This window comes from Leptosomus discolor, chromosome 9 (assembly GCF_034619465.1).
Source record: "Leptosomus discolor isolate bLepDis1 chromosome 9, bLepDis1.hap2, whole genome shotgun sequence".
Taxonomy (NCBI): domain Eukaryota; kingdom Metazoa; phylum Chordata; class Aves; order Leptosomiformes; family Leptosomidae; genus Leptosomus; species Leptosomus discolor.
The window spans coordinates 25,043,727-25,056,311 of record NC_141399.1 but is presented as its reverse complement, the minus strand read 5'-3'; the positions used below and the strand labels follow the sequence as shown (position 1 = coordinate 25,056,311).

General features: G+C 38.1%; 1 protein-coding gene across 2 annotated transcripts in view; it reads left to right on the top strand.

Moving 5' to 3' along the window:
• Positions 1–9,984, top strand: part of BICD2 (BICD cargo adaptor 2) — a 101,368-nt gene extending 91,384 nt beyond the window's left edge. The window contains exons 11-12 of one of the 2 annotated variants that reach the window (XM_086470414.1): positions 8,124–8,334; positions 9,937–9,984. In XM_086470414.1, coding sequence (XP_086326540.1) covers positions 8,124–8,334; positions 9,937–9,984 — 259 coding nt within the window. Of the gene's footprint in view, positions 1–8,123; positions 8,431–9,936 lie in introns of those variants that run through there. The other variant, XM_086470413.1, reaches the window with a different exon arrangement.
• The last annotated feature ends 2,601 nt before the right edge of the window (positions 9,985–12,585 follow it).

Here is a 12,585-nt window from a genome sequence, read left to right as displayed (position 1 = left end):
CTTTTTATATATATATACAAAACAATATAAATCCCTACTTAAGTGTGAGGAGGGCGGGTTAGTAGCAAGTTTAAGTTAAATTAATTCATCTTCCTCTAAAATATTGCCAGAAGAAAGACTAGTTCCTTTCTTTGCTAGACAAAGAGCTTCTTCCAAGTGCTTTGAGGAAACTTGAAGTGAATGTGTCCTGTTTTCTTATGATTTGGGGTGGGAGTGAAGCGCGGTTTCCTTGTCTTGTAGGTCAAGATCCATTTCTAGATTGCCCATAAGCAATTTGTCATTCAAACTTGCAAGCACATTAGAGCTTACCTTTATCGAAACAGATGAGAAAAAAACAGCTTGGAAATTAAGCTCGAGGCTTGTTTAGCTTAACTTTTCAGTAAGGAAGGAGGCAGTAAGAAGACTGTAGGTTTCTGCTAGTTGTTTGGCGAACACGTCCGAATCTGCAGTTTCCAGAGTATGCTGTAAGTGACAATGAAGCATAGGTACACAGATTCATCAACTAGCAATTCAGGTTGAAGTCCTTAAAGCGTGGTTAGATGAAGAGCAGGAGGTCAGTGTGGCCATCGCTTTGCGGCCAAGAAAAGTGTACCGAGAAAAGCTTGTTGTGGATTGGACAAGAAGGCGGTTTAAACACAGTTTTGCATTTTAAAAAGCAAAGGTTATTTTATTTTGTTATGCTAGTCTTTTCCTTGAGTTTGATTTGCTAGAATTTGAGTAAGCATCCTTTCAAAAATTCCACTGAATATAGCAAATGGCAGAAACCATACACAATGAAAGTTTAGCATGGTTTTTCACCTTTCTCTTCCCTGTATTTTTTTTTCTGCTGTTCTTCTTTCTTTTGATATAGCCTGCAAGTCTCTTTAACTTGCATGTTAAGTACTACATGCACTCATGGGAGGACACATAATCTTTTCTCTCTAGAAGTACCTCCTGTGTGACAGGTTACAGCCAAACTCTTGCAGTGGATGGAGTTAAGCAGGCTAAAAACAGCCAAGCTGCCTCCTTGCTGGCTTCTTTGCTCAAGGTCAGGCAACAAAACCAAACAATTATATTCATATGAAGTTGCATTTGTCCTAATAAACCCTGACAGACTTAAACTGGCTCTGAGAAGTGACTTAGGATACATTTTTACTCCTCTGATTAAAGACATGAGTTTCTCAACTTTGCTGTTCCTGTTTTTTTTCCAGAGCCTCGGAACAAGGAAGGATCGTAAGAAAACAGACATTTCTCATCCCTCTAAAATAAAGATAGAACAGTAATTAAGAAATCTAGCAGAAGCAGAAGGCTTTGAAAAGCAGAGAACAAATGTGCCTAGATATGATTAGTGGCTATCCCCATGTTCCATTGTTTCATAAACTGCAGAGTTTGTCTCTCCCTTTATTTACAACAAGTCAACAAGGGGACAAGTGGCAAGTTTAGAACGTACTGGAAAGACTGACAGCATTACATGAGACTAAAATTACAAGGTAGTGCTTGCGATAAAGAAACAAAGTCATGATTAGACACAAGAAACTAGCAGGTAGCTGTTGTTCATTAATGGAGAAAAGGTGTTTCGAATGAGTACAGAATACATACAGTTCAGAATCATACAAGCTGTCAGTTTTCCAAGTATCTGAAGTGCTTGGGAAAATACTCTTGTGTTCATGGATACCAAAGGCCTGCAGAATATAAAGGAGTTTAAATTCATGCAGAGAACAGAGCAGTCCTCTCAGGACTGAGAATTATAGGTAATGGGCCTTCATACTGGACTCTGCACAGTAGAAGCATTCAACTTCTCTAAAAATACCCCTTAGGATAAATGCTCAGAAGAGCCAGGCACAGAAAATGTGACGTTGAAAATTTCCAGAATGGGATTCCCAGATGGGAGTAACAGCATTTGCCTCCTATTCCTGGTGCTAGATCTAGAGGTGATGAATTATGTCTGGAGAGAAAATCTCTGGGCTGCCAGCACCCACGTGAGAGCAAGGAGACATCCAGACAGTACAAAGGCATTTGACTATCTTACAGGCATGCCGCAAAAAACATGAGTGATGTCTTGCATATAGTCACGTTTATAACACTGCTGTGCCTGCTCTAGACTCAGAATGTGTCTGGCAATTAAAGTATCTGCTACAGGTAATGCAGGATATATTGAGACTCAGCCTTGGTGAACGTGCCCCTTGTAGATGGACCCTGGACCTGGGTTGCCACAAGGAGTTTGCGCTCTTCTCCCAGATATTTTTCAAAGTGGCTAATTCCTATGCGCTGTGGTACTTTGTTTGAATGCCTGCTGTTAAGGAAAGTAAAACACAGGAGGTGTTCCTGTGATAGAATAATAGTGGTGCTGTAGAAATATTCAGAGTAAAGACAATGCCAGCTCTTCTGTAGCTTGTCTGCCCTTTTGGTTTTAATCAAAATCAAAAGTGAGTTACTTTAAAATACCTCACACTGGAGACTACTGCAGCAGCAGTTATTTACATCCATGGTGTTTTAGGTAGGCTAGTCTTGGCTTCATTTGGCAATTAATAGGAAGTGTCGGTGCTCATGTCAAAAAACAAAGCATGTGCACAGCTTCAGTGGTATAGGGTAGAGAAGGATAGAGAGTTCAGGATTAGATCCTCCACCCATTGCTACCCCCTTCAGTGAAGAACTGGGAAAAACGTCCTGCCTGTGCGATAGCTTTAAACTTACTTCTAGTGTGGTGGCATAGGATTGTTAATTTCAACCTTTAAATATATAAAAAAGGAGGTTTTCTTTTTGAATTCTAGGAGGAAGGAATTTGCCATAAAAGTTTGATCTCTCCTTGGGAGTTTTTATGAGTGGAAATTTGGAAGAGCTGTAGAGTCCAGCAACATGGGGCTGATTGTTCCCTCTCAGTGCAGGAGATAATTCTTCCCATATGTTTCAAACTATAAGAGAGATTTGTGGTCTGATTGCTTTCTTTAATAGCTTTTACTAATGGACATTGATTACACGTGGCTGATTATGAACAAGCTGGAAAACTATAGCTGGTTATAAACTATTCTCCATTCTTAGTGAAAATCACAATGATTTATATGAAAAAAGGCCACAGCATTTATTCCTTTCAAATATGCAGCTCAGATGAGTTTTCAGTGCAAAGTATTGAGGAAGTAATTACAAATTAGCAGTTGGCTAAGGTTTCCATAGATATTCCCTTGAAGATGGTTATCTATAATGCTAAACTGCCTAAATCTGGGGTGTTCTTTCTTCTGCCTTCTTCAGGATTTGTACTTTATTTTGTTCTTCAGAGATTCTTGAAGTACACATTACTGGAGTTTGGATCTGTGTATTTTACAACTGCAAACCAAGGCGAGAGATTGCCTTAACATACTTCCTAAAAGTGTCTAAAAGATGTTGACCTAGCAGAGACCTTGGTCCTGCAGGCAGGTCTGTGCAAGTTCTGTCTGGTGCACATGGCCAACTTGCCTGCTTGGAGTATGTGTATGTGGGGTTCCGCTTTTTAATACTCCTGCTTCAACAACTTTTCAAAAAACAACTGTATTTGGTTTTATGAATATGCAAAACTCTATCCAGCATGAGTTCCTTCAGAGGAGACCAGCTCAGACAGATTGGGGGAGATAATAGTTGTGATCTAGTTTCTGAAGGCATGTCTGTTTTTTGCTGTCAATCTCTAGTAGCAACCTTTCGTGTTCTTCCACTTAAAAATCCAAATCATGGATAGACTGGCTCAAGCTTGCCCTTGGCGCTGAGGAGCACAGCTCTGTGGTGCATCGTGGGGCTTGTCTGCGTTTGCCAGACAACGCAGAGGCCACCCTGTGAAAGGAGAGTGAGTAGCTTTGTTACGGCTGTAGTCTTCTTCTGGGTGCTCCCCCTTTGGTAATACAAAATTGTTGCTTTCTCTGCAGATGATCTGGTTTTCACCAGGGGCTGGGGTAAGGGGGAGGTGGGGGAAAGGTGTTAAAATTCAGTCTTTAATACCAATTTCTAATATAAAGATTCAGTTTGAAATAGCAGGTGGCTAATATCTCTTATAGCTGAACACAGTCAGTGCTCATTTACATGTAATTTTAACTGCTTCTCTGCTAATATCTTTCCCAGTCTTTAATAAAGCTGAAAAATTGTGATTTTAATCCTCCATGTTTTAATTTCTTATGTAGGTTGACAATTTAATCTCTCGAGGTAGAAGTTAAAGTAGTTGATACTTTTCTCAAAAGGCCTCCTTCAGTCACATCTGTCTTGCTTTCTTGAAAGTTGTCATATGGTCGTCATATTGATTGCACAGGAGGAGGGGGGAAGTCTAATTATACCCAGGTGCATTTTGGTTACATCACTTTTTTTTTCTGGAATCAGATCTTGATTCAGTAGTGAATTTAGCTATAAATGTTATTAAATATAGGACATGCTAAAGCTTAAATAAAATGATACGTAGAAATAAGACACAACTGGTGTTTGTGGGATGCAGCTTTTGAAAATGAGACAACCTATTGTTATATTTTTTCAATAGTTTGGCTTCAGATAGTGGTTTAGAGGATTTAATTTTTATTTCTCATCATTATATTTAACATTCAGGATATATATTTCCTCTGCGTAGATGTTTGTTTTAGGTGGTGTTGCTTTTAAAAAATCTAGTTGATGTTTCCTTAAACTCCTTTTTTGTTGTTGTTGTTAATTATCAGTCATAAGAAGATAGACAACCTCAAAGCCTTCTGTGCACTATCCACTTTAAACTGTGGATGTGTAAATGTAAAACAATTAGCTTATGCTAATTTCACATTCTCCTTTAAAGTGTGAAAGCTCAGTTAGTTATTCAAAGTTTGTTTTTGGTTTTTTTTTTTTAAAAAAGGCATTTTCTGTTCTGACCTTCAAATGATTTTTGTATTGAGTATGAGGTAGCTCAGCACATGGCAAATGAAATTGTCAAATTGTTGTATCTGCAAAGCAGTGAAAACACAAATATATATGCTGCCAGAGCTCCCACTGCCTGCCTTTGTTTTAGAAAATTAAATTGGGAGTCAGTGAACATCAGGAAGGAAGAAAGGAAATAGGGCAGATCCCAGTCCACCTGAGCGTGCAATGTCTACATCCACTTCTAGGAAACTTTTCAACCCTCACTTCTTCTGTTTGAGTGAACAGTGGCTGTATTTTGCATAGTGCGGTGTTCCTCTGAACCTGAACAGTCATGCTTGCATCAGGGGAGGGTTTGGTTTTCAGGCTGTATCATTTCATTTGACATTGAAAACAGGTTCAGGGTGCACGACTGTGTGTAGTCATGGTAGTTAACAGCCCTGCCTCTCCCCAGTCCTTTCCCATATAGTAGAGAACAGTTACTCAGGTACAGTAAAAACTGCAGCTGTATGTATGCTACTGATAACACTTCCTTTTTGTTGGAAAGGAAGGAAAAACTCCCTGCGTAGAGTTTAATGGGGGAAAAAAAAAATCTAGTTTAGCATTTGAAATAGTGAATGCCTTGTAATTTGATGTTTTAAACCTTTGTGCTAACAAAGGTTTATGAGATAGTGACCTTTTGGAGTCAAAATCATGGCTTTAATTATAGTTTGGCTCACGTGCAAATGACTTTACTGCCTTCTAGACTCTGACAAGCATTTGTCTGTGTTACCAGTCAGCTATCGGGTTTGGCACAACTGGCTGTGTTTGATCAAGAGGCATTTGACTACTATCAGAAACATTTTGAGAACAGGATTAAGGGACATTAGCAAGACCATGTGGGAAGTCCCTACTCTGCTTTACTGCAATGGTTTTGTTTTCTTTTCATCATCTCTTTTTTTTTTTCTAAATGGGGTGTAGGGGGCGAGAAATCTGCCACTCTTGCCTTGACTGGCCTTGATTAGCACCTCTCTGGTGGAATTCGAATGAGTAGACAGACTGCAGAAATCTTGATACTGCTTCACTGAGCTTAAAATGTTGAGGCTAAATTAACTTCCTGTTCCATACAGAAACAGTGGATACGTTTCAATTCACGAGGAAGGAGCTGGGAAAGGGAGGAAAACAACTTCCCCATAATTTCACCTTGCCCAAATCTGGGCGGGTTATACTGAGAATGAATCAAGGGTAATGGGGGCAGATCACTCCAGTGCCAGATCATATTTTGCTGAAGCAATCATATTACATTCCTCAAGGAGTTGGTAACACTTTCTGGACATTGCCCTAGTTTGCTGTAGTGAAGCTTTGAAGGAACCAGGTTTGAGGTATGAATAGAAAAGAAAGGAGAAAGGTAACTTGTGATATAACCAGATGTGCTTTTCATCTCAAATGCCATAAGCGTGTTTGAAGACTGGAGGGAAACCCCGTAGCACTCAGGTCTCCCAGTAATCTTGACTCTGTGCCTTGCTCCCACCCCCAAGTGAAGAAAATAAGTCACCAACACTGTAGAGCAACACGGCACAGGGTTAGCAGCAATGCTGTGAGCTATTTATTTCAGTAGCCATGCCTGTGTTTTGGAGCTGGTGCCACCTTCTATAAGTGGGGAGGACTGCTATGCCCACAAGATTTATTTTTGTCTTTTCAGACTTCCTAGGGCTGTTTCAGTCTGTGTTCCTCTCTAGTGCTGGTGGTAAACAGGATGAGATCTGGCCTTAGTATGCTTCCACTCACTGAGGATTGGTTTTGCCTTGTAACGTCCATCTGGCTATGACAAGAAGAGGGTGGGTGCTAGGCTTCTAGCAAGTTTGACATTCCTGGTTTTGTTTTTTAAAATGAGGAATCCCTCACATGCTGGTTTTTCATGTTGCTCCACAGTATGAGAGAGACTGTGATGAGCTCAAGAGCAGGATGCACAGAGATTTGAGATGATAGGTTCCCACTGACAATAGCAGCCCTAAACTCAAAACCACCTTGTATGCTAAGCTGCATTGCAATTGTAGTTCATGCAGGTGTTATATGAATATTTCTGGGTTATTGTTTAATCTCTATATGCATTCAAAAATAAAATTCTATTTATTCCTTTCCCTCTTTCTCTTTCCAGGCAAATAGAATTAGGGATATAGGCCTAGTCCTGCTATTTGAAGTCAAGGAGAGCAAAATTGGGGACTCTATAGAATAAGCACAACTGATGAATCTGCATGTAAATGCAGTTTTATTTTGTGGTGGGTTTTTTTCTTCAGTCTCCTTTTTGTTGCTTAACAATGATAAATGTTCCTTAAAGTCAGAGGCTTTTCCATTTTGATGTTAAAAGGAACTTCTTTGCTGATATTTTTGCTTTTATGAAGAAGTTGTATTTTACAGATGTGGCTATTGTAAATTCCAGCTGGTACCTATGAATATGTATTTTTCTACTCATACACGTAACTGGTCTTCTGTGTGCAGTAAATATGCATCTACATGTAAATACATGAATTTTTTAAATTGTTCATAATGCACTGTGCAAGTTAAGTAGCTTCCAAGCTCTGTGGAAGTGACTGTGGATGAAATAGCTTGCAGGCATTCATAAAGCTTCCCCCACAGGGTTCCCCATAACACTCAGTTCCTTTGTTTAATCATTTTAAAATTAAGTTTTGATTATGAAAACAATTATATAAAGGCCATTTGCTATAGAGAAAACAGTTAATAAAACACTATAGAACTTTTACATCAGTAGGTTAAAGTAGAATTATGAAAATGAGTGGTTTTAACAATGCTGTTCAGTCATCACTGGAAATTTGTTATTTGGGCTCTAGTGTAAGGTAACAAACTGCAACGTTCAGGTGCTCATCAAGTGATATTAATAGCTATTATAGTAATGGTCATTTTACAGCACTCCTACTGTTCCCCTCAGACTCCCTTTCCAGCCTAAACCTTAGAACCCTTGTGATCTCTGCAAGTAGGGACAAATATAATTTGACTGCATTGTTCTACTCACTATGGAAGGACATCTTACTGATCTTTAGACATGAGTACTTTGGTATCAGGATCCATACTTTCATTAGCTAAAGATGCTCTTTAATATACTATGTCTTGAAAGGCATGAACGCAAGTGTGGGATTGTCAGAACCCCAGTGAAAAGTAGTGGTGATTTTCTACAGGTTTGGTTGAAGTTCCTATTTACAAGAGCATGTATGCAAGCAACTGCAAAGCTATCATTCTGCTAATATCGGCTGGACACAAGGGATTCGTGTTTTATAGATGGAAACAGGATTGCTAAAGATTGATGTATTTCATTGCAGATGTGACGAATATGTCACACAGCTGGATGAAATGCAGCGGCAGCTTGCAGCAGCTGAGGATGAGAAGAAGACTCTGAACTCCTTGCTTCGGATGGCTATCCAGCAGAAACTGGCATTGACTCAGCGCCTGGAACATTTGGAGCTAGACCACGAGCAGTCCAAAAGGGTGCGCACAAAATCCACTTCCAAAGCCAAGAGCAGTAACCCTAGTGTAAGTCATATTCGGTCCTGCGGAGACAGGTCTGAAGGATCTGTCCTTAACAACCAGGTTTTTTGTAGTGAGAAATATAAAATCTATTGTGACTAGGACAGGCGTGTAGAAAAATCATATTATACATCTTATTTTATGCTGTAACTGTCAGCGTAAATCCCCACTATCTAATGTCGCAGTGAGTTGACTTGTACTAGTATGTTGTTGAACCAGGTAATACAAATTGTATTATGGTGGTCTTAACTGTAACTAATTGTTAAGTATGGGGATGCTATTAACAAGTTAATAGTGGAAAGGAATTAGCTTTGTCCACAATTAACATGTATGGGTTTTGCTGTTTATGGTAAGTGTTAAAAGAGTACACCCGATATAATAGTATATCTGGTGCTGCTAATCATAGTTTGCATAGCACAAATGTGATCCTTTCTCCAGGGTTGCAGCATTCTTCAATAAATGCTTTTGCAGGCAGAAACAAACAGAAAACCTTCCTTGTTATTGTGGCTTAAGAAGTGGTGAAAAGTAAATGTTAAATTTAGAGGTATGTCTTGAAAATGCAGAGCATTTTGAAACTGGAACCAAACTTGATTTGCCTATTGTGGCAGATATTAAGAACTTGCTGTCATATCACCACTGACCAAAGTTCTAAAGCTTTTATAGTCTATAAAAGCTAGGAAAAAAAGCTTGGTAGGGTACATTATTTACACATTGCTTCCGTCTTTTCAGAGGGTTAACCAGAAGAAACTTGCACATTTATATTAAAAATATGCAATATTTACCCCATCTGATATAAAACTTAAAATTTTAAGAATTGGGATCTTACCTGGTAGACAGTTCCACTTTAAGAAGTTGTGCTGTGGCAAAGTGTCGTGTCCTGAAGATCTTTGTGGTCTCATGTTGCTCCTTGCAAGCATAACACTTTGGGAAGAATGTGTTTTATATATTACTGTAGCCACACAATGTATATGTGTAGAATTAATGTGACTATGGTGTAGTATTGTCAGTCACAAAACAGTTTTTCTCAGCTTTCAGTATTAATCTAAATAGGATAGTTCTTCAGAGCTCTGATCATTTTTTTTAAATACACAAAAGATATTGCATTCCTTATGCAAGCACATGTTTCACAGGGCTCTACATTATAGGCACAGGAAATTGAACCAGATCATCCTGCTAATAATTACTTACGAAGTAGCTTAGTATGCTGATCTTTAGAAACACATAAACTTTTGTCTGCTCTTGAACTTTTAAGGGGCCTTTTTAGCCACTTCATTACAATATGTTTGATAACATAAAAGTGTACTTCATAATTGGTGCCTATATAAGAGAAAAAGATTGAAAATGTTGCTTCTAAAATTGTGGAAAATTTGTGGAGCACAACAAGGCACACTTTTTTCTTTAAACCAGAGTTTTAAAGTGCCTAGCCTCAAACTATATTTTAATGTAAAGCCCTGTTCATTTTGTACTCTTTCAAATAATTTTGTATGCCTATAGTATTACTAAAAGCAATGCGAGACTGCACAGTTGTCTGCTTGATAGTGATGTTTGATAAAGCCATTCTAATATTCCTGATGTGGTACTGCTTCATCTCACTACCATTTCTTATAGATGATCAGCAGCTTGCTTCCTGTGCATTGCCGCTCTGCCTATAAGTAGTCAGGAGATATCACAGTGCTAATATAAGGTAATAAGGAGCACAGCTTGTTTTCCCAGTGAAGGGAAACCACATGGGATTTTGGCTTCCCAGGTATTACAGGGAGGGAGCGAAGGAAAAAAAAAAAAAAAAAAAAAAAAAAGACTTCTAAATTCATACAATGAGACTTTAAACAAATGAAGTTGTAAAAACCTCGCTACAAAGCTGGGAAACATCAGGATGCCACAGTCCAGTGCCAGAATTGCATTTACCAGTATTGAGAGGAGTGAAAACTCCAAGTGATTGAAGTCGAATATGTTGCTCAAACATCACTGCTTGAGAAGCTAAAACAAATAGCAATTCTGGCTTTGGGATCTAGGCCCCGTGCATCTATTATTACTTTTTTTTAGAAAACACTGAATTCTCCTGAATTTGAGCTTTAATATTGCTAAATAGCAGGTTTGATATTTTAGAAGCGAGACATCTTTTAACAATTTTCAATTCTGCTTTTCTCTTCTTTGCTGCACAGTCTTCCAAAAGGCCTTTATTCTTCTCATTCCTGCATTAAGTATAATTTTAAAATACTTTGTAAAAGCAGGCATTTGAGTACTAACTTTCTCTGCTCCAATAGAAACAGTTACAGTTTTGCTTCCACTATGGTAGGGAGCTTCAATGCAGTTTTCACTCGTTCCATGTCTCTAATAGTGGTGTTTTTGCAAAATACTAATAGTGAAAAGGTAAATTGGAGAAACTACTAGACTGCATTGTTCATTTTTTTCAAATTAACTGGAACTTCCTGCAAAGATTTCAGTGTTACCAGACAGTGACTATTAGTATCAGTCTTGGCCCATGTTTTCAGTTCCTAATACAAACGATGTTTCTGTTAGCCCAGTAGTCTTAGTCATTTCCATCTTCATTTATTTCAGTGCACCTTTAAAAAACACAAAAGCCAACCTGACTGCTATGTGAGCATGTCAGGGTTATGGTTTAACTTCCTATAGCACCTGTTGTAAAAAGAAATGAGGAATGGTGGTAAAGGTGACTTGATCCTGCTGTTTGTGGTTTTAGATAATATTTAAGATTGAGTCTTGTAATTCTTGATTAACAATTTCTTGAAATGTACGTTTGCTGTAAGTCTTTCATATCACTTTCAATGGGTTGGGATAAAGCATGGAAAATTTCTTAAGCCGTCACCTACCTCTGCCAGCAGGCTCTTCTGAATGATATTCTCTGCATTGGCCTGCATGATACACTGACCTGCATGTTTCTGGAGAACCTAAAGCTTCACTGAAAATGTTTATTGCACACTCATTGCTGTTAATTTGTGCTTGAACAGCAAAGCTTTATTCAGTACTTGTAAGAATCTTTCTTTCTGCAAAGCTATTGCTTCCAAGCTAAACCCATAAAGCGTTGTTTCATGGGCTTAGAAGGCATCTGCAAGCTAAAATGGCTGCTTCTACCCCAGTAAGCTAACAGACACGCTCGACCAACTAACCTGCTTTTGCAGCACATTCTGTTAAGTTTTCAGTTCTTTAATTGAGAAATAAATACTGTGTTTTTTTTTTTTCTAATGCTATTTTATTTTTCCCTTTTTCAGCCGTAGAGTAGTCCCTGGAGAAGGCCTTTCCAACAGTGCAACAGCATTTCTTAGCCTCTCTCATTGTGGTTAAAAGTGGTAGCCCATTGCACAAAGAATGGAAACCACTGACCTGATCCTAACTTTTGAAAACACCTTTCCCTATATATTACCTGAAACTTCCCTTTTATGTCTGAAGCTATAAAACAAATGAGCTTTACCTATAAGTGCTGCCGCAGTAAGAAAACTTACAAGTGCTGAAGAACCTACTTCAAATGTAATGATCACCATATTAGTTGATGATCTACTAGAAATGTTTGGATGAGGGAATTTCTCATTTCATTGCAGATGCTCTTTTTTTAAATCTGATTGTTAAACCTGTGCACTTTTGATATTTTTCTTTAGCTTCTTTAATTCCTTATGTAGAAGAGTTTATATAAATGCAGTGGTTTGTGCTCATAGTATCTCCAATTTGGGCTCGTGATTTTTGAATTCTACATCAGCATGTGGCAGAGATTTTTTGGGGGCTCTAAACTGTGGTTAGAAAAGAGTTTCAACAAAAAGCAGGAGCTCTGCTAAACTGTGTGCTGTGCTTCAGCAGCTTTTTTATTATTATAAAATGTTAAGCTTTATATGTTTAAATTACTGATTTTTTTTTTTTAACTGCCATGTTCATTAAGAAATCCAGGGTATTCAAATTCTGGGGTTTTTTTCATATTGTATTATTATTCTTAGGAATAGTTCAATGTAACAAGAAGAAAACTTGACTTTGCTCTGGTTAAAACAGTAATAGGCACTTGAAAAATATTAAATAAGTAGTATAACCTATAAATTCCAGAATTCCTGGGTTTTAGAAAGTTGAAGTATTATTGATTAACAGAATTTTATACAACTATACCAGTTAAATTCCAAATTGGAATTGTTTTGTTACTTTTTCATTTTATTGTGCCAAATTGTGGTACATTTAGAAAGAAAAATTCTAAAGTTGTCAATGATAGGGTGTTATATATCAGCACCGTTCTGTCATTAATTATTGCCAGTAGTGCCT